Here is a 27562-nt window from a genome sequence, read left to right on the forward strand (position 1 = left end):
AACCATAATCACGAAGTACACAGAGTGAACTGGAAATGCCACGGAGCTTTAAGCTCTCAAAGTCTACCTCCAGTGAAAGTATTTTCTCCAGCAAGGCTCTATGTACCTCCGAGGCTTCCCCTAATAATGGCACCAACTTGGGACCAAGTATTCAAATACCCCAGTCTATGGGAGACATTTTTTATTCAGCCACCACAGTCACTCATAAGCTAGAGGAAATACAACCCACCATTAGATAAAAGTACTCATTCTTTCCCCCACTAGTTAATTATCAGAATTAAAACGCAGGAATAAAAATCATGTGGACATCAAAGGAACAACATATAAAATGGCTCATCTGCAAATTCCACAGCATTGTATAGTTATCAGATATCATAAACATGCCATAAGATATTTGTGGAGCCTGGTATTTCATCTTGTGGTAGTTCAGAAGATACAGATCGTCTGAATCAAGCCCTTATCCCCAGGAGAGCCCGGCTTAGAGAGTTTATTCTTCTCCCTGGCACCAGGAGAAAAAGCAACGAGGCCAGGGGAAAGGGCTCGTGACCAGCACAGCATCCAAGTTCCTAGCACTTGGCCCTCCCTTGGGGGATATCTGATCTCCAAAACCCAGCCATTGGCTCAGAGCTTGCCCAGACTGCCTGAGCCAGGGCTCTAGGACAAGCATATGGCATGATTTCCAAATCTTCAAAATAAGCAAGCAAAAAAAAAAAAAAAAAAAAAATCTCACAACAAGCACAGTGTTCTAAGTGAGGAAGGGAGGTGGTGCTGATGGAAGGGGTTGCCAAGGATGCGGGAGGGAAGCCACCGGGTGCATTGCAGTGGACTGACTGGTTGCTCTGATGGCCATGCAGCCAGGGCTATAGCACTTAAGCTTCTTCCTGCCTCATTTCCCCTTTCCTTCTGAGAAGATAGGAAGCTAGTAAGGAGTGGAGGGCTTCTTGTCCAACTACGATTCAGAAGGAAGCTTAGCCACAGAACCTGTGAGTGCTACTGCGGTAGAGAAGAACTTGTAGAGACAGGTCCCAGAGAGATCCACCCTAGATTTTCTTTTCAAAGGTAACTTCTTCATCATGTGTTGTAAGACCTTTCAAGTTCAGGAAGAAGCCATGTGCTTCCTCCCTGATCACCTGACCCAAGGTATCCAGCAGGCTTCCTGTGAGGAAACCTGAGGCTACACTACAAGATGAGGCACAGGAGTAACACAGGACCTGTCCACAGGCTGAAACTTGTGACTCTTCTATTCGCCCTAAGTCCAGAACTTCTGTTCCTGGGAGCCGGAGTGAAGCTTCAAGACAATGGGTATGAGGGATTACTCCTTGCGATCAATCCCCGGGTACCCGAGAATCTGAAGCTGATTGCAAACATTAAGGTGAGTGGCAATTATGCAGTCAGCACCTTTTTTAACCCATCAGTTCAGAAATGCCATTAGGTTTGAACGTGAGCAGTAGAGAGCAGCATTTCTTAAGGACAGCACGGGCAGCATGAGTAGGGGCACATTGGCTAAATGACATAGTTGTGTGTAATCTCCACTCACTGAGCCTTTATTCATCTTTTTATCTGTAACCATCCTTCAGCTTTGGGGTTAGTTGTGGTTGTCATATGTGGCTATTTTCTGGAGAATGGCTTAGAGAAATATAAGCGGACTGTGGTAAAAGAAAGCCAGATGTTGGGATGACAGAGAAATATGCCAGGGCATGTTAAGATCATCCGGTAGCATCCCGTTTCAAAAATGAGAATTCTTAAAGGAAAAAAGTCTGCAGGCTACCAGAAAGAAAAGTTCATTATCGTTTCCCACATTCTATAAAATAATCGGTGCTTTTTTCTTTAGCATGGTAAGGGAGCATCATTACCTAAAAGCCTCCGGGGTTGCTTAAAGTGAAAATAATGTTCTCAAAAGGTACAAGCCTGTGCCCATAGGTGAGACATAAAGACGTGCTCAGCAAAAGCTTAAAACTCACTGGTTCAGATACTTGGGGAAGTCATGAGGGCAAGCCCTGACACGTAATCAGTGTGGTAAAAGTCTCTTTCAGGAAGCCATCCCATGACTTTCCCAAAACACTTTGTTCCCACATTTTCATGGGCTCATTCAAAATCTGTTCAGCTGTTTTTCCCTGTCCTTTCCATGTCATCAGAAAAGCAAGGATTTACACCTGATAGCTTCCCTTCTGTTTGGTTATAGGAAATGATAACTGAAGCTTCTTTTTACCTGTTCAGTGCTACCAAGAGAAGGGTGTTTTTCAGAAATATACAGATTTTAATACCTGCCACTTGGACAGCTCATAATTACAGCAGAGTCAAACAAGAATCCTACGACAAGGTAAGGATTTGGGATTCTGTTATAAGAGCTTAATTCAACTTGAGGGTGAGAAGCTTTCAAAACATACTTTGCCGTTGATATTGGCACCGTGATATGCTCCTTCAATGAGTGCTGCTGAGAAAATCTGGCAACAGAGCCGCAGAAGAGGTTCAGCAGTGGGGTGGGCTTGATGTCTGTAACTCTCAGGAGAGCTAGCACATATAACATGTCATTTTCTTCATCTGTGTCACTTGGCACAAGATTTCCTCTGGTTGTTTTGATTCTTACCTTTCTCTTGAAGTCCCTCTCAGAACTTGAATGGCCCAGCGATATAGAATGTAGCCACAAAGGCATGAAGATGTAGAGAGGCTTACAAAAGCATCTGATTTTTCCTCAGATAGAAGCAGTTGACAGAGGTTGGCATGGAGATAAAAGGGTAGCTGGAACAAACCGGGGGAAATCTAGTGTTTATTAAGCTCCCATTAAGCACCTTAATTGGGGCATTTGTGCATATATTATTAATTCCTGTGTAGCCTCAAGATAGTTACTATTATCACAAATTAAGAATTTGACATTCACATAAGGTAAAGGCTTTGATCCATGCAAATAATTAATAATCACTGATCAACAATTTGAATGTCTATTTAATTGCAAATGCTGTTTGGGCCAACCTGTGTAGCCTCTATAAAGATTACATTAACAAACTTGCCCTGAGAATGAACTGAGAAGTCTTAGCAACAACACAGTTAAAAACCAGGATGTAAACGGTAGTGCCCTGATCTTTTAAGAGGTAGAAGTACAGTATATGTAATACGACCAGATGTTTGGATACCATTTTCATTAACCCCATGATGTCAATTAAGCAAACATTAGGTGAAAGAGCTTGTATACAGAGACGTTAGTGCTCACGACAGAGGTGGGGCCATCCAAGAATATAACCTTTTTAGCCTTTCTATACATGCCATCTGGCAAAGTTCCTAGCTTCCAACAAACAAATGTGAATTTAGAAAGGAACCGAATGTAGAAATAGGGAAAATAGAGATGAAAATATCTTTTCTCAGTGGCACTCAACACGTACAGCACAGTACATATAATGATAATCTAAATATTTATGCCAAGTTTACTTTATTTATCTGCCTTTAGTGTTTAGGACAGAATATTACTATTTAGGCCAGGTCAGACTCAAAGTCTCCTCCTGCCTCAGATTCCTAGGTGCTATGATTACACCTGGATCCCTCTCCCTTTCCTACTTGAGCATCATACTTACAGAGGGCTGGCTTGTGACACCATGCTGTCATCCTTTCTAAAATGAGAGGAACAATGCTATATATGAAGTTCTATTGCCTTGATGTCTATATGAATAACACTTACTCAAGCTTTGGATTTAAGATACTGTGTTTTAACAGTAGTAATTGAAATGGTCAGGACACAAAACAAAACATAATTTGCTCAGGATGATACCCTCGTATTGCTGGTTATGGAAATTAAACATGGAGCCCAAAAGAAGCAGCGCCCTGTCGCCTGCACTGATAAGATAACCACAGAGAGCTGACTGAAAATGGCCATAACTCTTTACCGTGCAGTCCCAGATGATGTGCAAATACTATGAAATGTTCTTGATTTTATGGCGTCTCATAGTGTCATAATATAATTTTATAGGATTTATGTCTGAGAACATTTTGTTCTGGAAAATGGGAAGGTAGTAAAGGGTGAAAAGAAGCTCTGTGGAAACTTTTAAAGGAGATATTTCAGAAAGAGCCCAAGAATTTAGCTAGTATTTAGCTCTCAGAATGTTTAAACTCTAAGTACAAGGTATCCCTTTTATCTTTAATTCATTTTTAAAACATGTATAATTGCACACAGTAAAATTATAGTTTAAGTTTACTTAAACTTTTTTTTTTTTTAATTTAGGCAAATGTGATAGTGACTGAGCAGAATGGGGTTTACGGGGATGATCCGCACACCCTACAACACAGAGAGTGTGGAAAAGAGGGGAAATACATCCATTTCACCCCTAGCTTCCTACTACGTGATGAGTTAGCAGCTGGATATGGCTCAAGAGGTAAGTTTGGCTCATAAAAACCCAGCCCCTTCACAGTACAGTATTTTGTGCTTGGCACAGAAGGGGCCTCCTAAGCCTGCAGCCTGTTAAGGACTTTCCATTTGAGAGGGAGCTAGGCCACGTGCACACGGAAAGCGAGGACAGAGCAGGGAAGACAAGGGACCAGGTTAGGTATAGCGTAGTGCTCTGAGAATCTGTGACGACAGCGACGCCTGGGGTTGTGGGAAGGAGAGGGAGCCGAAAGCCTGTGAAAAATACTGAGGCTATAGAGGAAATCAAGGCTTTTGAGGAAAGCATTCCACCTACTGCCGGGGCTGAAGATGGGCATGGAGGGAAACGCTAACATGCACCCAGCAACCGGGTGATGTGAGCAGCCACGCTAGAAAGTCCCCACTGAGGACTCGTGCGGCTGCGAACAACCACACCTTACAGCTTTCGGAAGGTGGATCTGCGCATGTGCTTGACTGGGCTCACTCGAACCAACAAAGAAGAAGCTGGATGTGGAGGGGAGTGGGGATAGGAATACCACAGCGATGTACTCAGGGACCTTGAGTGGAGGCAGCAAGGTGAGAAGGACCAGAGCCTGGAATACAAGCAACAAGGACTTTCCATGCCCAGATGCTGCCAATTTCATTTAAAATATTTTGTTTTGAAATCCTAGTGGCCCGAAGAGGTTTCAGAGCGTGGGAGTTCAGACAGGCCGGGTGCAGCGTAAAAGGCAAGAGGTGTGTGCAGATGGCATTAAAGGGATTGGGAAATAGGGTGGCCCATGAAAATGGAAAGCCAATGGGTCTAGATTAGGCAAGAAGATGGTGGGAGGCCGTGAACTGTACCAAGGGTGTCGAGGCGGTCAGGTATAGGTGTCTGGAATTTAGAAGAAAGGTTATGGTCACCTGCCCTCAGACTGGTGGACCAAGATCTGGGGGAGATCTAGAGAGGACAGGCCAGCCAGCCCAGAGCTAACTCCAGTTTGCAATTTTTAGTTCAATTTTAAATAGCACCTTTCAAAGATTTTTTTTTTTTTATGAACTTCAAAACTAAGAATGCTTTGTTATCCCTGCTTAGCAAGCATGAGTAAAACAACCACAGGACATTTTATAAAGCTCTTAAAAGTTGGATTTTTCCCCCTTTCTGGTAACGGTGAGGTGTGAGGCTCTCAGGATCGGTGTATGGTTTCTTCCGTGCCTCTGGAGTCAGGAGTCAGCGCATACTTTCCCTTGGCACTTTCGGCGGCGGCCGTCTCCTCCCAAGAAAACATTGCACAATGTGCCACAGCCCGAGTCATTGCAGCAAGCAGTCCCTGAGTTACCGAACCTAAACTAAGTCAGAAACAAAGGACAGTGTGCTTTGGTTGAAACTTTCTATGGAGAATAATTAACTTCTGAGCTGAACTTGGAAGGAAATCTACGATTACAGAGGACAAGATAAATCTGTGAAGGATTCAGTGCTAAGAGTGAGAGTTTCCAAGAGCAAGGGTTCAAAAACAGGCTAAGAAAGAAAGGAGCACTGCCTCTGGAGAGGGGAGCCTCGGGCCTCTGACCCTTTTTCCCGTTCCCAGTTTCAGTCATTGCTGTAGACAGGGGAACGGCCTGTGAGAGAGCAAGCACGCTTAGGCGCAGGCTAAGCTTAGGAACGCTTTAGTTGACTGCAAGAACACACTCTTCTTTCTGTGCTAAGTCCCGAGCCTCCTGGGCCGCATGCGTGCTAAGAACTTGTTAGACAGCTTCAGCGAGAAAGAGAACGTGGATCTCTTCACTCCCCGCTTCACTCACGTGGAATCATGTCTAATCCTCTTGGGAGGAAACGTTTTCATGGCGCTTTTGCTATGATGGTAGTGGGATGCGATGGGAAGAGATTGGCAAGGAAAGTGACCGAAAACATCTGACTTCAACTCTTTGGAACTAGAGTGTGTTGAAGTGATAACGTGTCTTCGTGTCTTCGCTGATTGGCGAGGACTATTGCTGAGATGTAAGGAGCTCAAAAAGCTGAAATCCTCTCTTCTACAGGCAGGGTGTTTGTCCATGAATGGGCCCATCTCCGCTGGGGTGTGTTTGATGAATATAACAACGACAAGCCATTCTACATGAATGGACGACATGAAATTCAAGCCACAAGGTCAGTGCTTTCTCTCCTATTTAAAATTAATTACTGATCGAGTATACTGAATATTTTAAAAACTAGAAAAAAAAAAAGACTTTACTGTTTTTTATAGTAAGTGGTTGGGTGTAGTGACGCATGCTGTTGTAATGCCATCGCTAGAGAGACAGAGAGGCAGGAGAACTGCCACAAATCCAAGGTCAGTTCTCCTGACGCTGTGAGTTCTAGGCCAGCCAGGACTACATAGTGAAACCTTGTCTTTAAAGAGTAAAAAATAAAATGATAAACAAGAGAGTAGATATTTTTTGTCTTGACTTAGTTATTACATGACATAAAAATAAAATAATAATAACAAGTAAATATTCATAAGGAAAGTGTCAAATAAATATGAAAAGATATTTTCTCCACCCTTTAAAATATGTTTAAAATATGGTTATGCCATCCTTTATTCAATCAGCCCCCTTATGTTGGACATAGGGATTAATAGCAACCTTTTGTGGCTGTCAGTATCACCGCAGCTCATAGCAGGAGATGCATGCTGTTTCTTATTTATGCCTAGAAATCCATAAAAGCCTTCCCAGAATTCAGGATCAGAGGGCATTCAGCAGGCAGACATGCACCACCAGTTCTGCTCGTAAGTGGCACCAGTTATCACTCACGTAGAAATGTTCTGAATAGTCTAAGATGCAGCCTTTCCGAGGACCACCATTAGAAGTTCACTCTCCCCGATGCCCAGCAGAGCACTGACTCAGGACATTGCTGGCTTTGTCCTTCCTCAGGCTTCCCTCCCCCAAGGTCCCTGGCACTGTCTCCCTTTGGTTCCTAAAGGTTTTAGCAATGCAAAACTCACTCATCCAAATTCAAGGCTTTAAAATCAAATGGAGAGACTACACTTCTAAATTAATGAATTTCCTTAAGAGAACATTTAAAAATAGTTAAACATGTCTACTGAACTATAATCCTCGAAACAAACTACTAGAAAATATAACCAAGAAAAAAAAAGCATTATTTCTAAAGAGACCCAATTCCTAGTTTGTCATTCCATTTTAGGTGTTCGTCTGACATAACAGGAGTTTTTGTGTGTGAAAACGGCTTTTGCTCTCCTGAAGACTGTATTGTTAGCAACTTTTTAAGGGAAGGTTGCACATTCCTCTACAACAGCCAGCAGAATGCAACTGGGTCAATAATGTTCATGCAAAGTTTACCTTCTGTAAGTATGTCCTTGGGAGGACAAACTCCTGCCAGTTGCCGCTTCTTTCTCAGGTACACAGACATGCCTTAGTATGTAAAAGGCAGGACTAGCAAGAGTCTTTATACTAGAGCTTGGGGGTCTACAGTTCATTTAGTCTTCATCCTACATATTTTTTTAAAAAAAGCCTGTTTTCTCCAGATGATAACAAATACAGATTTTTTAATTATTTATTTATTACAATTTATTCACTTTGTATCCCAGCTGTGGCCCCCTCCCTCATTTCCGCCCAGTCCCACTCTCCCTCCCTCTTCTCCTGTGCCCCTCCCCTAGTCCACTGATAGTGCAAAAATCCACTTTCCAGGAAAAAAGTTCAACAAGATGAACTTTGAGGCCACAGAATGAGCTGTCCATGTGGTGTTACTCCTTTTCTGTGTCATTTCATAGGAAAGGTATGAGGTTTTTTGAGAATAAAGGAGCAAATAACTGTATACCTCTCACTTGAGGTTCTCTTCCCTTTGCTTTGAAAAAAATCTAGAACCTCAAAAGAAAGCAAGCACTTAAGTTTTTGATCTTAGCCATTCTGATGGGTGTAAGGTGAAATCTCAGGGTCGTTTTGATTTGCATTTCTCTGATGACTAAGGACGTTGAGCATTTCTTTAAATGTTTTTCGGCCATTCAATATTCCACTATTGAGAATTCTCTGTACCCCATTTTTTAATTGGATTACTTGATTTGTTGCTGTTTAACTTCTTGAGTTCTTTATATATACTGGATATTAGCCCACTAACAGATATAGGGTTGGTGAAGATCCTTTCCCAATCTGTAGGCAAAAACTCAAGTGACAACACATGCTGGAGAGGTTGTGGAGAAAGGGGAACCCTCCTCCACTGCTGGTAGGAATGTAAACTTGTACAACCACTCTGGAAATCAACCTGGTGCTTTCTCAGACAATTAGGAATAACACTTCCTCAAGATTCAGCTATATCATTCCTAGGCATATATCCAAAATATGCTCAAGTACACAATAAGAATATTTGTTCAACCATGGTTGTAACAGCTTTATTCATGATAGCCAGAAGCTGGAAATAACCCAGATGCCCCTCAGTTGAGGAATGGATACAGAAATTGTGGTACATCTACACAATGGAATATTACTCAGCAATAAAAAACAAGGAAATGATGAAATTTGTAGGTAAATGGTGGGAACTAGAAAAGATCATCCTGAGTGAGGTATCCCAGAAGCAGACTGACACACAGAATATATACTCACTCATAAGTGGATATTAGACATATAATATAGGATAAACATACTAAAATCTGTACACCTAAAGAAACTAATCAAGAAGGAGGACTCTGGCTAAAATGCTGAATCCCCATTCAGAAAGGCAAAGAGGATGGACAGCAGAAGAAGGAGAAAACAGGGAACAAGACAGGAGCCTGCCACAGCTGGCCTCTGAAAGGCTCTACCCTGCAGACTATCAAAGCAGATGCTGAGACTTATGGCCAACCTTTGGGCAGAGTACAGGGAATCTTATGAAAGAAGGGGGAAATATTAAGACCTGGAGAGGACAGAAGCTCCACAAGGAGAGCAACAGAACCAAGATATCTGGGCCCAGGGGTCTTTTCTGAGACTGATACTCCAACCAAGAACCATTCATGGAGATATCCTAGAACCCCTGCACAGATGTAGCCCATGGCAGTTCACTGTCCAAGTGGGTTCCATAGTAATGGGAACAGGAACTGTCTCTGACATGAACTGATTGGCCTGCTTTTTGATCACCTCCCTTGAGGGGAGAGTAGCCTTACCAGACCACAGAAGAAGACAATGCAGCCATGTCTGATGAGACCTGATAGACTAGGATCAGAAGAAAGGAGAGGAAGACCTCCCCGATCAGTGGACTTGGGTAGAGGAATGTATGAAGAAGGGGGAAGGAGGGTAGGATTGAGAGGGGAGAAGGAGGAAGCTACATTGGGGATACAAAGTGAATAAAGTGTAATTAACAAAAATAAAAATATTTATTTTTAAAATTTTCAAATTTTTTAATAATTTTAATATTTTAAAAATATTAAAAAAGAAAGAAAGCTAGCTCAGGAAGTTAACTGATCCTCAGTATTGCACAGAAATCTTGTCAACTCATATTTCATGTTAACTCATAAAAGATGAGCCTGTAAACATATTTTTAAGCTGATATTTAAGAGAGTGTTCAGCTATAGAATCTCTCTGGCCAGTTCAGTTTCTCTAAGAAGGATGTCACACATATAGCCAGACAGTCACCAGAACCTTGCACACAGAGAGAGTGTGGAGCCAGAAAGGAGGGCGTTGGCTAGTTCACAGATTTAATGGAGCCAGCCTGCCTGGCTTCACTTACCTACTGAACCTCACAAAGCCCTGACCGTCATTATCTGTGAATCTTCTCCCTGCTGGGCTGGGAGTGTGGTGGGCACATTCCTTTATGGAGTATTCTTGTTCCATGACTAATCACTGCTGTGTGCATTGGGCCTTTCCTCCCTTTCTCCCTCCCTTCCTTCCTTCCTTTAGCTAACTTATTCTTCAGTTTTAGTCAACAGTGTGTGTCATTTGCAAGGTGAACATGTCTATTCATATTTCTTGCCTTTATCCATTCTGTTCTTTATTTATAGCTTTCATTTCTGATTCAAACCCCATTCTAGGCATTTTTGATTAGATACAAAGTTTCTCAACCCTTTGAAAAACATACTCAAACACATCCGTTCACAAAAATTTCAAAATCACCTTGTGACAGTCCTGAAATGGAAAAAAAAAAAAATCACTAAACAAAGCAGCACAAGTTTGCTCCTGGCTCCAACCCCACTGAGAAACCAAGCAAATGGCACCCAGCTTCAGCGACATTCTCTATGAAACAGAGATGGGACCAGAGAACCTGCAAATTTGTTCCAAGCTCTAAGCTCCCGTGTCTCTGTCTCAGAAGTATCTGTTCGTCATAGGACCACAGCCACTGAGAATAGCCAGGCATTATCTTGAATTGCAAACTATAATTTTAAGGGGGATGCTGGCACAGGTTGATTATCATTAAATGAATGGCATCTAGATTTCCAAATGAGAGAAGAGTTTCAGGAAGTAGACTTAAGCAGTTTTGTTCCTCAGCCTACCCTCACAGAGATCAATATTTAAACTAGATCAATACATGTTGACTCATCCATAGAAAAGATACAGCGTCACTTAATAGGATTCCAAAGAATGGGCTGGTCAGAATAACATCTCTTAGGGTGTTTCTTTAACACAATATCATGAAAGGGAGGAGGGGAGTTTAAGACTAAAGTATGTATACACAGTCTGCTCTGTTTCTCCAGTGCAAACAAACTTTTACAAGAGACTGCTTTCATGACCTCAGGTGCTACTATTTCAAGCAAAAGGTGTCAAGGGTTGTTTGCAAACTTACTGCCACTTTGAGAAAAGGATGCACATGACCTTTTTTTTTGACTCTGTCTTTCTTTCACTTGTTACCTGAGAAGAATGAAAAACATGTCTGGTCTGGAAAGGGTGCCTTGTTCTTTGCCAGGTGGTTGAATTCTGTAATGCAAGTACCCACAACCATGAAGCCCCGAACCTTCAGAACCAAGTGTGCAGCCTCCGAAGCACTTGGGACGTGATCACGGACTCCTCAGACCTGAACCACAGCCTCCCCGTGCCTGGGGTTGAGCTTCCACCCCCTCCCACGTTCTCCCTCATGCAAGCTGGTGACAGAGTGGTGTGCTTGGTGATTGATGTGTCCAGGAAGATGGAGGAGGTAATGCATTGACTCCAAATGACTGAAAACCAGTCTTTTTATCTTATCAGGTTTTAGCTCCTTAAAAAAAAAAAAAAAAAAATTCAGAGTATGATGGGGGTGGGGCACAAAGGGTTTTAAAGAGCTAAGATATCTCATTTTCTTGGGAAATGGACAGGACAGACTCAGAATGAGGCCCAGAGATTGAAATGGTGAGATAAATAAAATCCACATATAATCCCAAATTGTAACTTTTCTCCCTTTTCTAAAACCTATGTTAAATTTAAAGCTGTTGCCTGGTCTCACTCAATCACTCTTAGAAGTCATGATTGGGAATGATGGCACAACCACCATGATGAAGACAAAAGCTGTTTTGTTCTTGAGCAGTCCCTGTGCTCTGAAAAAAAAAAAAAAAGGAACCAAAGCTACAAAGAAGTAATAGTTTCTATGCCCACAAAATTATAAAAGGCTAAGGCAGAATTCAAGGTCCATGTTTCACCCACCCTACTGACTTTCTTCCCAGCTTCTAAGAGAAATAATATTTGGAAAGAGTCGATAAATTAAAACGTTTGAGATATCTATGACATTAAATTGGTGATGTGTCCTGAGAGGTGTGAGAGGCAGATCCGGGTAACAAGGGAGACAGAAGTCACAGCCATCCATGAGCATGTGGTCACTGTGATTCAGCATCCTGTCCCCTTCCCTCCCTTCAGAGCCATCACAAAAGTGACCCTAATGGATTGGTGGGTAGCATTATCCCTATGCTTGATTAGCGCCTGCCATGTATATATCGAAGGTAATCCTTACAGCAACTATGAAAACCAATAAACACATTACTATGCTCACTCTACAGCATGCTCATATGGCCTGAAATGGCCACCAGAGCAGAGGGATAGACTGGTGCTACTGACTCCCACACCAGGTCCCTTTGTAATGTCTCCTCTCACTTGGACTGAATTAAAAAAAAAAAAAACAGTAACAAACCTATTCTCAATTGACATCACAGGAAATTAAATTCTGAGTTGGAGTGAAAGTGCCATCTTAATTGTGCATAACTTATTGCTCAGCAGTCTTTCCTCTGCACACTCGTGGCACATCTTTAAGTATATCATTACTTTAAAAAATACACTCTTTATAACTCAAAGAACTGTACAGCACCTGTAAAGAATAAACAGATGATTTTGCTAACTGAATTACTTCACCATTGTTAGTCTACCAATCAAATGTTATTTCCTTTTTTTTTTTCCTTTTCTTTTGGGAACCTAGGCAGACAGACTCCTTTGACTACAACAAGCAGCTGAATTGTACTTGATGCAAGTTGTTGAAACTCATACCTTTGTGGGCATTGTCACTTTTGATAGCAAAGGAGAAATCAGAGCCCAGCTGCAACAAATTAACAGCATTGATGACCGGAGGCTGCTGGCTTCACATCTGCCTACTGCTGTGTCCTCGGAAGCAGACACGAACATCTGTGCAGGGGTTAAGAAAGGCTTTGAGGTAGAGTGCCCTGCGTTTAGGTTCTCATCACTATCTTCTTTTTCATTTTGAATCTCGGGTTTTAGGAGCTGGGGGGGGGATGTTCGTTTGTTTATGAAAATGAGTGTGCTCTTACAATGTTGTCAGCTGTTGGAGAGTAATGATGACTCATTGCTAAAGTCAGGATCCATTGCTTACTCCCATTGCACTCCCTGGGCCTCACAGAGTGACCGGTGTAATAATTAATAACTGCTTATTGAAAGAAAGAGTAAACACATAAGTACAATGGCCACGGCTAAGGAACTTGAGTATTACCTAAGTATTACTAAGTATTACTTAAGTATTACCAAACTGTCTCTATTTAGTCTGAAGTGGCCCCAGCTGTGGCCATGTATATGTCAAGGTAAAATCAGCATTTTTGGTCTCTGCCTACAGATATACCAGATTTCAAAGATAAGAATCAGAGGATCTGAGAAGATAAGTAAGTCAAGGCTCACACATACATGAGGATTCATATACAAATGAATACATACACACACAGACACAGACACAGACACATACATACACACACACACTATTAAGACCAGATGTATGCTTCAGGAATGGCAGAGCTGGTCTAAGTCAGCATCTGAGAGGCACATGCCCACCCTCTGATCGACAACCAGACATCTAGCTAGGACTGTTGCCTCCCATAGCCAACACTTGCTCAACCTAAGATGCCCACTGACATTGCTTGATTGAAAACTAGGAGGTGGAGATGTAGCTCATGCTTAGTGAGTATGAGAATTTAGGTTCAACCTCAGGCACGAAAACTAACAACAACAAAAGAATAATACCTGTGTTTCATGTCTTGTGATTCTGTTGTCGTTGACCTGGTTGTGGCTTGACAAAGACTTTTTTAAACATTGCCATTTAATTCTAAGGTGTAACTAAGGCTGAGAGGCGCTGCTATAAGCCTTCTTACTGGTCGCTGGCTCTTAGAGAGAAAGCCCATGCAACTGCGCTGTGCTAGAGTGAGGTGAGGAGCAACTTGGAAGTTGTCGTAGAGCATAGGGGACCTTGGAGGAGCTATAGGCAACACTGGGAGGCAATCGTACATGAGAATGAACTCCTCTGTTTAGTCAGATAACTTGAATTGCATTTCTGCCCAGCAACTGATGCTCTCTATGTTCAGGTGCTTGAGAAGAGGAATGGAAGAGCTGAGGGCTCTGTCATGACACTAGTGACCAGTGGAGCTGATGAGCACATTAACAATTGCTTGCTCACCTCGATGAGCAGTGGATCCATCATTCACTCCATTGCCCTAGGTTCTTCTGCAGTTGAAACAGTGGAGGAGTTATCACATCTCACAGGTAAAACCTCCTAAGCAGGCGTCTTGTAGAGCATGCCCTTGAGACTGAACGTGCAAAGCCAGGATACATGTGGAACCCAGGATACATGTCTTAATTGGAAAAAAATAGGAAATATTTCTTTTGAAACACATAAATCACTGCTAAAATTAGCTAAAAATATTCCCAATTATTGAATGTTTTCTCTCGAGTTGAAGTTTTGTACATCTTACAAAAACAGTAATTTTATGATTTGTCAAACCAGCCTGAAGATGCATATTTATGACGCTGAAATCATATTGAGTAACTGCAACAAATTCTAGATTAGACACACAAGCAGCAATGTAAGATACACATCCACTTTTTTTCTAAATGAGGCGAAGAATAATTTATCTTAAGTTCCATAAAAATTAATGCACCAAATTGACCATTGAAAGTTAATAATTTATTGGATTATTTTTAAAATTAATGTTCTCAGAATACAAATGCAAATACACAGCAATGCAACTGCTAGCAATTAATCTAGATTATTTGGGAATTCTTTTGGATCTAAAATCTACCTGGTAAGTATTTACTGTGCTCTGCAGTAGGCAGAGTAGTAGAGCCTGAGAAAACAGCCAAGAATTAACAGTCAAAATCACCTCCTTAAGGCCCCTTGCCTCATAGTTACGTCAGATGTCATTCAAAATGAGCCAAGCACACCTCCCACTAATTCAAGACTAATGCTCCGGTGCAGACACAGATTGTCAGAAAAGATTTAATCTTTTGTTATTATTTTATCTATCTTAATGGTTGACATTCAAATCATGTGTTTCAGGTGGTTTGAAGTTCTTCATCCCAGATACATTTAATTCCAACCAACTGACTGAAGCTTTCAGTAGAATCTCTTCTGGAACGGGAGATATTTTCCAGCAAAGCTTACAGGTCAGGATGTCAGTCTCCTCCATGTCGGTGGAGGGGTGGCACCAGCACCAGTACAGTGGGCTGTGCTACCTGCATATGTCCCCCTCTGTGTGCAGAAGGCTCTACTGAGCTTCTTGGTGTCCCGAGAGCCAAGTGTCACTCTACGTCACGTCTGTGCAGCTCATTTCCAGGAGCTGTTTCTGTAATTATCACTTCAGCTTTCAAGGTTTACGAAAGACTTCTCTATGACGGAAAATACAGCTAGAAGCAGAGGATAGCAAGGTGTGTAAGGGAGGGTGGGAGGGGCAAGATCCAAAACAACAGGAAGCTGTGTTTGCTCCAGTTCCGTTACTTTCCCTCAGCCACACTGTGCTCATTCCCGCTGCTTCAAGGTCTTTACAGCTCCTTACCTTTACGGAGAATATTAATTATTTCATGAAATTCTAGAAATGTCTAGATCTCTACCCTCATTCATGGTGGTGGTGGTGGTGGTGGTGGTGTGTGTATCTTCTTTTGAGACAGGGTTCATATGGCTCAGACTGTATGCAGCCCAGACTGGCCTTCAACTCCTGGTCGTTCTGATTCTACCTTCTCACTAAAGGAATCACAGGCATAAGCCACCAGCCTCAGTTTTATATTGCCTCTTTAATTAGCACAACTTATTTGTTTGGGGACACAAAAGCTTCCTCTAATCAAGCTACCTTTAAAGGGCCCATTTTTCAGCCTAAGAACGTTAAAGAGTTTGAACATAGTTGAATCATGTTTCTAAAAGAATTTCACCTGCAGCTTCCTCACAGATGGTAAGTAAACCCACCAAGTTTTGCATGATGTTAATAGTGAACTTGCTGAATGATTGCCAGGAAACATTTAACATGCAGATTATATATGCACAGTAAAGATGGTAATAGTCCCATTACTAGGAATTAAACAAATGAGAGATAGTGTAATCAAGTTTTCAAATATCAAAAATTAAAGTGAAGCTTCATAAAAAAAAAAAAAAAGAAGAAGAAGCAAACATAACATAAGGGTTTCCCACCTTGGCAGACAGCAGACTTCTAGGCAGAAACTCTCTAGGCCTGGAGAGATAGCCAAAGTGCTAAAGGAAAACTCTGCCTGCCAATACTATTCTACTTATCAAAACTGTTCTTTAGGCTACTCCACTACCCCAGGCTAGCCTTAAACTCTCAGCAATTTTCCTGCTTAGTGGGAATACATGGACCACTGTGCTCAGTTAGCTAGTTAAATTTTCATAAATAGGTTGAGAAATGCACTAAAGAAAGAACAATCTTTTCAATAAATGTTGCTACAGAGAGTGAACAAAAGCAGACCCTGATCACTCACCGATTTCAAAGCCAAGCCAACAGATATTAAAGTCTTCCTGGTAAAACATGACATTGAAACTACTAGGAGATACTATAGTAGAAATATGTCAACTCTTTAGGATGAACAAGAATTCTTTGGGATGGGAGCAGGGGCAAGAGGGAAGATCCCCAAAGTATGGGAAATAAAGGCTAAAACTGACTCACAGGATTACATCAAACTGAAACAATGTTTAGCAAAGGAAACACTCTACCCAGCACAGACAGATCCTGTAGAAGGAGGCACAATTTGGAAACTGTAATATGATAAGCAGCCAATATCCAAAATAGGTGAGGAACTCCAACAACTCTACAGCAAAAGTCAAAATATCCCAACTTTAAAAGCTGGGCAATAAGGTAGATAGATGTTCCTTTAATCCTAAGACTGGGGAGCTAGAGGCAGGAAGATTTCTGTGATTACAAGACCAGCCTGGTCTACATAGTAAATTCCAGGACAGCCAGGGCTACACAAAGAGACCCTGGCTCAAAATAGATAGATAGATAGATAGATAGATAGATAGATAGATAGATAGATAGATAGATATTAAGAAAGAAAGAAAGAAAGAAAGAAAGAAAGAAAGAAAGAAAGAAAGAGAAAAAGAAAAAGAAAAACAAATAATAAAAACAAGGGCGGGCTGGAGAGATGGCTCAGTGGATAAGAGCATTGTTCTTCCAGAGGTCCTGAGTTCAATTCCCAGCAACCACATGGTAGCTCACAACCACCTACACTGAAATCTGAAGCCCTCTTCTGGCATGCAGGCACACATGTAGAGGGAGCACTCATATATAAAATAAATAAATAAAATCTTAAAAAAAAAAAAGACCATCTGAAAAACAATTGGGCAACCAATCGAAATGTAGACATTTTTAACAAGGAGACATACAGATAGTTAAGAGGTCAAGTAGACGTTTCCAAATAACCAACATGTGTATGAAGAGATGTTTAAAATAACTAACGTTAGAGAAATAAAAATTAAAACCACATTGAGATATCACCACATTCCAGGAAGAGTAGCTGATATCAAAAAGGTGAAAGGTGGGACACTCATGAAAACCCACACGGTCTGTGAGAAAGCAGGTGCAGCCGTTAAGGAGAAGAACGTTAAGCTTCCCCACAGAGCAATATGCCACCATCATACTATTTATTTATTTATTTATTTATTTATTTATTTATTTATTCATTTATTCATTTATTCATTTATTCATTTATTTATCTAGCTATTTTGGTTTTTAAGGCAGGGTTTCTCTGTGTAGCCTTGTCCTGGACTTGCTTTGTAGATCAGGCTGGCCTCAAACTCACAGAGATGCACCTTCCTCTGCCTCTGCCTCTCCGAGTACTAGGATTACAAGCATTCACCACCACACCCGGCTCCATCATAAAACTTTTTTAAACTCCTTTTTAAAGTTCTTACTAAAACTCATTAAAGCATCTGGATACAGCAATACAAATTAAAACCACTAAAACATATTAAGGAACAAAAATCTTCTAAGAGCTTATTATCATAATTGGGGGCATGGAGCTGTTGGGTATTTTATGAGAGAGAAAATGGGGACAGCTTAATTCCTTTTGCAGTGTAATGGAGTGAACTGAGCTTGTAGCACAATAGTAAAACATTTGGCTAGCGTGCACAAAGCTCTTGGTTTGATCCCCAGCCTTACAAGAAAACTGTCAGACAGGTAAATAGTGAAGCCAGCCACGGTTGCATGCAACTATAATCCCTGTACTTGGAGACAGGAAGATCAGAAATTGAAGGCCAACCTGCGGTACTCAAGACCTTGACGCCAGCAAACAAAAACAATAATGCATTATACTTTTGTTAACTATAAGAAGATAGTCTATAACTAGGTGTGTAATGTAAAATATTTTGCTTTGATTTATATGTGCACGTATACATCTGAATTACATGTATTTTGCTTTTGCCTATTCTCTTTTGTTGTTGTTATAGAAGTAAGGTAAAAGGAGATGTTGTACGTTTACTAGAAACTTTGACATGCATTCTCTTTAACAGCTGGAAAGCGTATGTGAAGTCGTGCAACCCCAGCACCGACTGACGAACCTTGTGACTGTGGATACTGCTGTGGGCAATGACACGATTTTTGTGGTCGCGTGGCAGACTGGTGGTCCCCCTGACATTGTTGTACTGGATCCCAGCGGAAGAAAATACAACACTAGTGACTTTGGCGTCAATCTGGCCTTTCGCACTGCTAGCCTTAGGATTCCAGCCAGGGCTAAGGTCAGTGTGCAAACCTGTCCACGACTAGCAGTGCCCAGCCAAGTGTACAGTTTGCAAATGAGGCACATGCTTAAATGTGTTACAAAAAGGAAATGTGCTGACACATCAACACTTTCTAAAACTCATTTTTGTGGATGTTAAAACTTAAGAGGAGCAGCCAAAGTATGTCTACAGCATTAAGTACTAGAGAAAATCTTGTTACACTCACAAGGGAAATCAGTGTTTCTCTATAGCATTAGTAACTTTTTGATACCTGTATCTTTCTTTACAGGTGATGTCCATATAGATATAGTTTCCTATATGTTTGGGAGCAGCTCTATATAGACTTTATAATATGACCAATAAAATATGTAAGGTGTTCCATAGCAGCTGTGTTCTGGGTCCTGTACTTAGAATAAAATGCCCTGGTTGGGAGGAGGCAACTCCCAACCAGAAGTAAGTTCTTCTAGAACAGACATGAGGATGGGAAGAGAGAAGCTCTCTAGCAATGGGGGTGTATCCTGGAAATACAGGAGACAGAGAGACCTGGAAGATGCTGTGGCCTTCTGGACAGAAGAACTAGAACACCAGCGGCTCAATGACATAGCAGGACTGTTGGTAATAAGAGGGATGAAGCAGAGAAGTGCATATTAACTGAGCATGTAAATAAGTGATGGCAGGAGAGGGGAACACTGAGGCCCAGTGGACAATCAGCAAGGGCTGTTCCAGAGAGCACAGAGAGAGTGTGGGCTGGACCCTGGAGGTTAGGGAAACACTGCAGCCAAGGAGGGTAGCCAGGAATCCCTCAGCCCTGACTGCCTCAGCCAGTGCTACCTGGATCTGTTTTAAGTCAGGGTCTTACCATGTTGCCCAGGTTGGTCTCAAACTCTCAGCCTCAAGCACTCCCACCACTTCAGCTTCCCAAGGTGCCAAGTGCTGGGACTATATTCTGTGCCTCCTGGCCTGGATTCCAAGCAGCCTCTTCACTGGATTCTGAGCTGGCAACAGAATCTACCCATCAATCCCTTCAGCGGACCCTTCCAGAGCCTGCATCCTGCTCAGAACTGGGCAGCATTGCAAGATGAAATGCTAATGGTTGTGGGTGCTACAGAGCCATTCATGTCCGGTGTCTGCCCCAGCTCAGACCCTTCTCCACAACATCTTGATCTCTGCTCCTACTGAACATTATTGGAAATTCATTGTGTTCTTCTCACATTAGGGCTGGGGGTGCTACTTCTCTTTTTCACTCTCTTGCCTGACCCCTTCCTCTGCATTAGAAACGCCACAGAGAACTTTCTTGATCTGGAGGTCCCTGCCATATGTCTGCTAGTGATACCGTTAGTTCAAAGCAAGACAGTGACAGGTGACATTGCTTGACTCAGACCTCCCTGGAAGGAAGAAAGGCTGGCCAGGGGTAGTAGCAACCACACCCTCCTGCCTGAGTCGCACCTAGATCCACTACATTTCTGCATTTCTCTTATTTCCAGGGATTAAGTAGGGCAGCAGAGGAATCCTTTAAAAAAGAGAAAGAGATGTGTATAGCTCAGTCAAAAAAAAAAAAAAAAAAAAACACTCTGTTAGACAAAAATCTTAGTCGGTTTTTTTTCAATTTTTTATTTGCATTGCTTCTTCTGGGTAGCTTTGTGAACAAGAGGGTGACATGCACCAGAATGTATTAGAATTACTCAGCACAGGCTCTGTTCAATTCTGACCTGTCTGTAACAGGAGGTCATGCTCTAGCAGGGTGGGAACTCTTTTGTCCTTTGAAGTTTCTGAGGCTTCAGAGGCAGGGAACCGAAAAAAAGATGTTGTTTTGTTAGTCCAAAGTGTCTATGGAAACCATAGTGGTCTGCTGAGTTTATATAATTTTATTATATAAAAGTTCTAAAAGTGAATTAAAGTATTTAACTTCCTTTCTGTTAAAGGAAAAGTCCTTTGATGCTGTGCACAGTTGTCATGATGTTCTAAAACTGGGAGTCAAAATGTGTCCTCACTGCTCCAAGTAAACTCAAGATGTATTTACCCTCTAAAGCTGCCTAACAGGAAAAGTAGCTGGATATCATTTAACTAAGAATACCTTTCGTAACATCTTTTCTTGTATTTAAGAGAAATGCAGCATCAACGAAGTACTGAGGATTTTGTTTTGATGCTTGACAAAAAACACCTTGTTTTGCAGCATGGACGCTGGACGTATACACTGAATAATACCCACCATTCTCCTCAAGCCCTGAAAGTGACAGTGGCCTCCCGTGCCTCCAGCCTGGCCATGTCCCCAGCCACTGTGGAGGCCTTTGTGGAAAGAGACAGCACATTTTTTCCTCAGCCTGTGATAATTTATGCAAATGTGAGGAAGGGTCTATATCCCATCATTAATGCCACTGTGGTGGCAACAGTTGAGCCAGAGGCCGGAGGTCCTGTCGAGCTGCAGCTTTTGGATGATGGAGCAGGTAACGAGGAGTGGGGTGGTGTCGCACTGTGATGAGGTTGACGAAGTGTTAATAGGCCCCAAGAAATTCCTTCAGTCTCACTGCTTTCCTAGTCAATCTTATCAGATTCCTGAGAGCTTGTTTGAAGGAGAGCCAGCTACTCATATGATCCTTGGTCAAAGGCTGGTCCTCCTCTTGTCGGGGAAAGGTCCCTTGCTTCCATGGAACATGCATCTTTGGGAAGGATGAACATGGAGTGGGGAGGGAGGAAGTGGACACTCGTCCATTTTATAGACGTGAAACCGAGATTCAGAGGCTGTGCTGGTACAGATCCATAACTTAAACCCAACTTGCCTGACTCCCTAGACAAGGCTCTGCCCTATTTCCTTCTGTAACAGTGATTAGAAAAGGTGGCCGGTGGTGGCTGTAGGATGGACAAATCCCTTCCACAATTTCTCAACAAAGACAGAACATCTAAGTGTCATTAAATGCCAAGATTTGTTTTTCTTGCCATTGACAGAATACTACTACTACTAATAATAATAATAATAATCCTCACAGGGTTAAGATGGTTACTACTTATTTTATAGAAACAGGCCTCCAGCTTTCTCATGTTTCAGAGCCTGTCAATGTAGTGGGAAAAGCTGGTTTTAGGGCACTCTAATAACAACACAGTGTCAACATTTGGAGCCTGAGGTGTTTGTAATGTGAGGACTAACATAATCTGAGGGACGCGACAAGCTTCCTGCTCAGTGTGACAAACTGCCTTGAATACATTGTTGTTCTGGGGTCCAGATCTTTCAACCCTAAGCTGTGGACTTGGCCCTGAAATGTGCTCTTCTCTGAGAATCACAGTGGAAGGAAAGGAAGCCAGAGCGAAAGAGCTCTGTGATTACTACAATAAGAGGAATAAATGTTTTAATGACTCATTGAATACTAACAACCAACCTCAATGACATATTAACACTGAATGTTTATCTTAATATCCAGGTGCTGATGTTATAAAAAATGATGGCATTTACTCCAGGTATTTTTTCTCCTTTGCTGTAAGTGGTAGATATAGCTTGACAGTACATGTCCATCACCCTCCCAGCGTAAGCACCCTAGCCCACTCTGCCCCAGGAAACCATGCTCTGTATGTACCAGGTTACATAGTGAACGGTAAGAACCATTTGCACTGAGAATGTGCATAATATTATTTCATGTATGATTTGTTGATAAGTGTGTGTATGTGATAGCCAGATGGTCATGGGAGTGGGTAAGATAAAGGAAGAAGGAGGTAGAAAGAGAAGAAAATGAGAGACAAAAAGGCAGAGTCAGGCCTGAGAGAGATAGAGAGAAGAAGGGAGAAAACTGAGAGAGACGTGGAATTTCCAAACCATACTTACATCTGTGGCTGAAACTCAGTGGTATGCAGTAAGATTCAATCTCTCTCTCTCTCTCTCTCTCTCTCTCTCTCTCTCTCTCTCTCTCACACACACACACACACACACACACACTTTTCAAGCCACTATTAATTGAATGCTTCTTCAATTCTTAGCAATCTGTGGTAGAGAGTAACAGAAAGTAGGTATTTCCTATAGGTTTGATCCTCTCATTATTTTAGTAATTTATTTTGAACCCTGTCTTGTGATTATTTGGTTGCAACAACTAACAGACAAAATGTATTGGGTCTCATATTTCCTTTACAGAGATTTAGGCAAGGGCACCAAGTTGAAAGCATGATGCATACAGCTCCAGTGACCAATACAGGAAACAAGTTCCTAAATAATGGAACTTGGAACTGGACAACTGAGCTGAGGTTTTGCTTTCCTTCATACAAAAGAGCCAAATAAATAGGAGATATACATCCTCTTCATAGAAAAATAGAATTTAGCTCCTGTTAGGAAGCAGTAGTTAAGATAAAACAGAAATCTAATGTGCCATGCTGTCTCTAAAGATAATCTTTAGGAATATTTCCAATAATTTTTATTTCTGAAAATAGAGAATGTTTGAGATAAGTGTTCTCTCGTCTTTCATGGCTTTGATTGGTTTGGTTTGGTTTGGTTTGGTTTTTGTTTGTTTGTTTGTTTTTCAGTGCTGGGAATGGTACCAAGAGATGTGTGCCTACTGGGCATGTGTTCCCTGACTAAACAGCTCCCACCTCTCAGGCTTTTCTTCTCTTCTGGAGTGACACTGGCCTGAAACCCAGATCCCCCACTTACTGCTGTGTAAGGTGGAGCAAGCTGCCTAGCTCTGCATCCCTGTTTCATCATCAGCAAATGTATGGTGCAAAAATTTCATCCTCTCCATTGCCTTGCTAGGGGAATTAAATATTTGATATAGCAAGATAGTTAAAATACCTGGCCATAGTAGAACTCAACTTACTGTAGTTCAAAAAAAATCATCAACTAGTTTCATTAATCCATATGGTTTTGATAATAGTTATGTGCCCATAACCTCCAAATTTATCGCTTTTAAATTATTGAATCTAGCTTAAACCTTTTTCATCTTAAAACCCATATCTAACTAGTTCTATTTTAGAGGAATCACAAACTTTATAACTTAATTGTTGGTCTCTGACTCCGTGGTTCTCTTTCCTATCAAAATGCACCAATTAGAAACTATTTTAGGAACTAGTTTTAAAACATTTATTTGTTTGTTGTTGTGCGTATATGCTAGAGCAAGTGTGTGGGTCTCAGAGGACAACTTGTGAAAACTGGTTCTCTTTCCTCACATGAATGTAGGCGCTTATTTTAAATCAACTTTTCCTTCACTATCCCACACTCAAATCTATCACCAACTTGTGTTGAACCACTCTTTCTTACCTCCCCCTGAAGTCAGCACTGAAAGCTGCCGCCATCTTTCCTCATGGTGACTACTGGATGGCTCTTTACAAATGGCCTCCTGCTTACTGAGGTTTGACCCATTTTCTAAGGACTTGTCAGAAAGCAAAATGATGAATCATGTCCCTCCCTGCTCCACACAGGACTGGGGTTATTCTCTACACTGGTCCTGAGGTCAGTCATTACCTGCTCTCCTGCCTCATCTCACAGTCTTCTGCATTCAGTCTGTAGTGCTGGAGACTGAATGCCAGGGCACTGTGCATGCTAGACAAATGCATTGCTTCTGAGCTGTAGCTACATCCATCTTCCTTGTTAGTTTAGTCTCTCTAATCTGCAGCTTTCTCCTTGCCCAGGATATTTCTTTCTTTGCTTCCTACCTGGCCAACTCAGCCTTTGGGGAACTTAAACATTACTTCCTTGATACCACCCTAAGCAATGTGATCTTGGGAAGCAAGCTGCATTTTTATTGTTCTACATTAGTCACAGTTTATAAATATCTATTTACTGATATGACTGCCATGGCTATAAATCTCATGAGAGAGGCTGGTCTGACTCTTAGCACAGCAATAGGCCCCCAGTGAGCATGTATGGAGGGAATAAATGGATGAATGAACACATTTTTGACTAAGCAAGCTCAGCTATTCTAATGATGTCTCAACAATCTGGAAGGCTGTTCAGGAGATTTGTAATTTGTTATTCGCCTTTTCCTTTGTGCTCCAGATAGTATTAAAATGAATGCACCCAAAAAACCGAGCCACAGACATGTGGAGGAGCAGTGGGGTTTCAATCGAGTAACCTCTGGAGGTGCCTTCTCAGTGCTGGGGGTTCCCGCTGGCCCCCATCCTGACATGTTTCCACCATGCAGAATTACTGACCTGGAAGCTGTACAAGTGGGAGAGGACGTGATGCTCTCTTGGACAGCACCTGGAGAAGACTTTGATCAGGGGCAAAGTAGGCATGCTGATTTTGTTACTTAACTACCTTCCACAGACAGCATTTCTGTGTGTGTGCGCGCGTGTGTGTGTGTGTAGTCATTTTTATTGTTTCCCATGTAAACTTTACAAAAACCTTCACCAGTTAAAGCAAGAACAGGAGACAGCTCAAATAAAACAACAAGAAATTTTCACGATTACTTGTAGGGAGGATAACATCTTGATTTTGCTGTATCTTGCTTTCAGAAAACAAGTCCCCCCAGCTCAGGTTTTAGTAGGAGTCTTTATATATTGTGACTTCATATTTAGTGTGTTTTCTCTTACATATTCCTCGATAGTTTGACTTTTTATGGCTGTTTTCATTACTAATTTTCTATAAACTAAAAAATCTTATTCACAGTAACTAAACTTTCTCTTATGTATTTTTTTTAATTTCAGGTACAAGCTATGAAATAAGAATGAGTAAAAGTCTACAGAGCATTCGAGATGACTTTAAAAATGCCATTTCAGTGGATGCATCAGAGCTAATTCCTCAGCAAGCTGGCGCTTGGGAGATATTTACATTCTCACCCAAGCTTCTCACCAGTGAACTTGAACGTGAACCTGATGAAGAAACACAAGAGACCTACAGAGTGTATGTGGCCATGAGAGCCATAGATCGAAACGCCCTCAAGTCAACTGTGTCAAACATTGCCCTGGTATCGTTTTTTCCCCAAAACTCTGTCCCTGTACATAGCAGAGATGGTCTGATACTGAAAAGAGCTTTCATAGCGGTGGGTTTGATAGCGATCATTTGCCTTATTATAGTTGTAGCACACTGTACTTTAAATAGGAAGAAGAGGGCATTAAAGAGAGAATGGAGCGAAATTTCTATGAACAAATATATATAGCACCTTCTTTCTTAGATAGGATGCCCGTGACATTTATTTAAAAAAAAAAAAGCCAACAACAGCAAATTAGCCTTAACATTTGGGCTTTTACATAATATGGTTCAGGTTTTTATATAGCACATAGATGCCTCTCCCCACCCCAAAAAATAAACTTTTAATACTCATTTTGGGGAAAGGATTAGAAAACAGTCTAAGATTCCAGTTATGGAAAAATAATGAGAAGTACTGTTCAAGAAGGCTTAAAAGGGAAGATAAGGACAAAATCAGTTCCAAGTCAAGAAAAGCTTATTTTATTGAAGTCAGAAAAAAAAAAAAATTCCGGGCCCAGAAAAGGAGGTTGGGTCTGAAGTAGGCAGTGTAACTTTCCTTGTGAAGCAATTGTGGTGCTTTGATTAATTTCTCATCTCTACTTACCTGTGCAGAGCAGGATGTGCGTTTATAACTGACAACTAAGCTGCTCTATAGACGAGGTCCCCACTGCAAGGTTCTTTAAGTCTTGTCTGTGGTTAAATACACTATGGCTCACATCCCGCTGCTAACGCTTGGAGAGATCTTTTCTCAGCATGAGTAGAGACCTTAGCATGTGACTGACTGTTGTCCTTGCTTCTTGATACTGGTCTGTAACAGAGTTTCCTGAGTTTGTTTGTAAGGTCTTAGCACCATTTAAGCAGCTTTCTAAGTTATTGCCTTGGAAATAATTGAATAAAAATGGTTACAGCTCTCATAAGGCTTCAAGTAAAGGGTAAAAGGCATTATTCTGAAATCATTTTAATGTATACACCATGTGGTTTTATGCTATTTCAAAGCGGAAGTCATGGATGGAAAGGCATTTAAAAGCAGCTAGCAAATTCTGTCCTCTAGTTAAATAAGAATTGACAATCTTTTTCTTCATTGAGGGCAGAGAAAGAAGACAGCAGAGATAATGCAGAAACAAAAACCATCTCATGTTAATTCCTCTTTTTAAAAAATGTTATTGGATAGTAATATTTCATTTCTAAATCCAAGGACTTAACATTTTATTCAATAATTATAGTAATGTAGATGAAGTCTTGATTTTTATAACCAGGATCAATTAAGAATGACTTTGTCATGTTTGGGGACATGTTGTCAGGAAAATGTGAGACCTAGAAAGAGAAGAAAGAGAGGACATGAAGTCCAGAATGAGAGATTCAACAGAGTGGGAGAAAAGCATCCAGGGATTCTCTCTTCCCAGCTGCCTCCGTAGAACTCCTGGAACTGTATGTCTGTCATTGCCATCTAAGCTTCCCAGTCCCTAGATCTTCATAAGCTGGGAGCTTGGAGGCTCTGCAGCTCGGGTCAGAGCACAGATATGAATCCTTTGCCCTGTGTGGCTGCTACACTCTATAGCCAGGATTTTGCTTCTCTGTGGTTTCAAGTTGGGCTGGTGAAGTACAGAGATGGGACCATGAATAAGAGGTTCAAGTTTCCATGTGTTTTTCTTAATTTAAAGACAGAAAGGCAGAAAACTGGAGTAGAATTCGAGGCTCTGTGCTGGAGGATATCAGAGCTGTATAAATGTAGGGTTGCGGTTACCAGCTATGCCTTCACTCTTATTTAGGATGGCATGAAGGCTGCCAGGGAATACTTAATCCACTAGCATAATCCACTAGCAGGTGAGAGTCACGTGTAGTGATGGATGCTTGAATCCCAACATTCAAGAGGCTGTGGCAGGAGGATACAGAATTGAGATCAGACTGGACGAGATAGCAAGACTCTGTCTCAGAAAACTAAAGCACAAGACAAGAAAAAGAAAGAACAAAAGAAGTTGCTTTGTTTTCTTGCTTTTCTCCCCTG

The 27562-nt window shown here is 41.5% G+C and overlaps 1 protein-coding gene across 1 annotated transcript; it reads left to right on the plus strand.

Annotated features, from left to right (window-relative positions):
* Nucleotides 1–1129: 1129 nt before the first annotated feature.
* Clca2 (chloride channel accessory 2) lies at nt 1130–26461 on the plus strand. The gene is given in 14 exon segments (XM_055614268.1): nt 1130–1372; nt 2183–2320; nt 4211–4361; nt 6368–6476; nt 7509–7668; nt 11190–11417; nt 12663–12893; nt 14047–14224; nt 15018–15124; nt 18471–18695; nt 20851–21121; nt 22091–22261; nt 24646–24876; nt 25296–26461. Coding segments are annotated over 14 exon segments (2838 nt in total). The 5' UTR covers nt 1130–1186; the 3' UTR covers nt 25748–26461.
* The last annotated feature ends 1101 nt before the right edge of the window (nt 26462–27562 follow it).

Source organism: Psammomys obesus, unplaced genomic scaffold (assembly GCF_907164565.1).
Source record: "Psammomys obesus unplaced genomic scaffold, mPsaObe1.curated_primary_1811, whole genome shotgun sequence".
Taxonomy (NCBI): domain Eukaryota; kingdom Metazoa; phylum Chordata; class Mammalia; order Rodentia; family Muridae; genus Psammomys; species Psammomys obesus.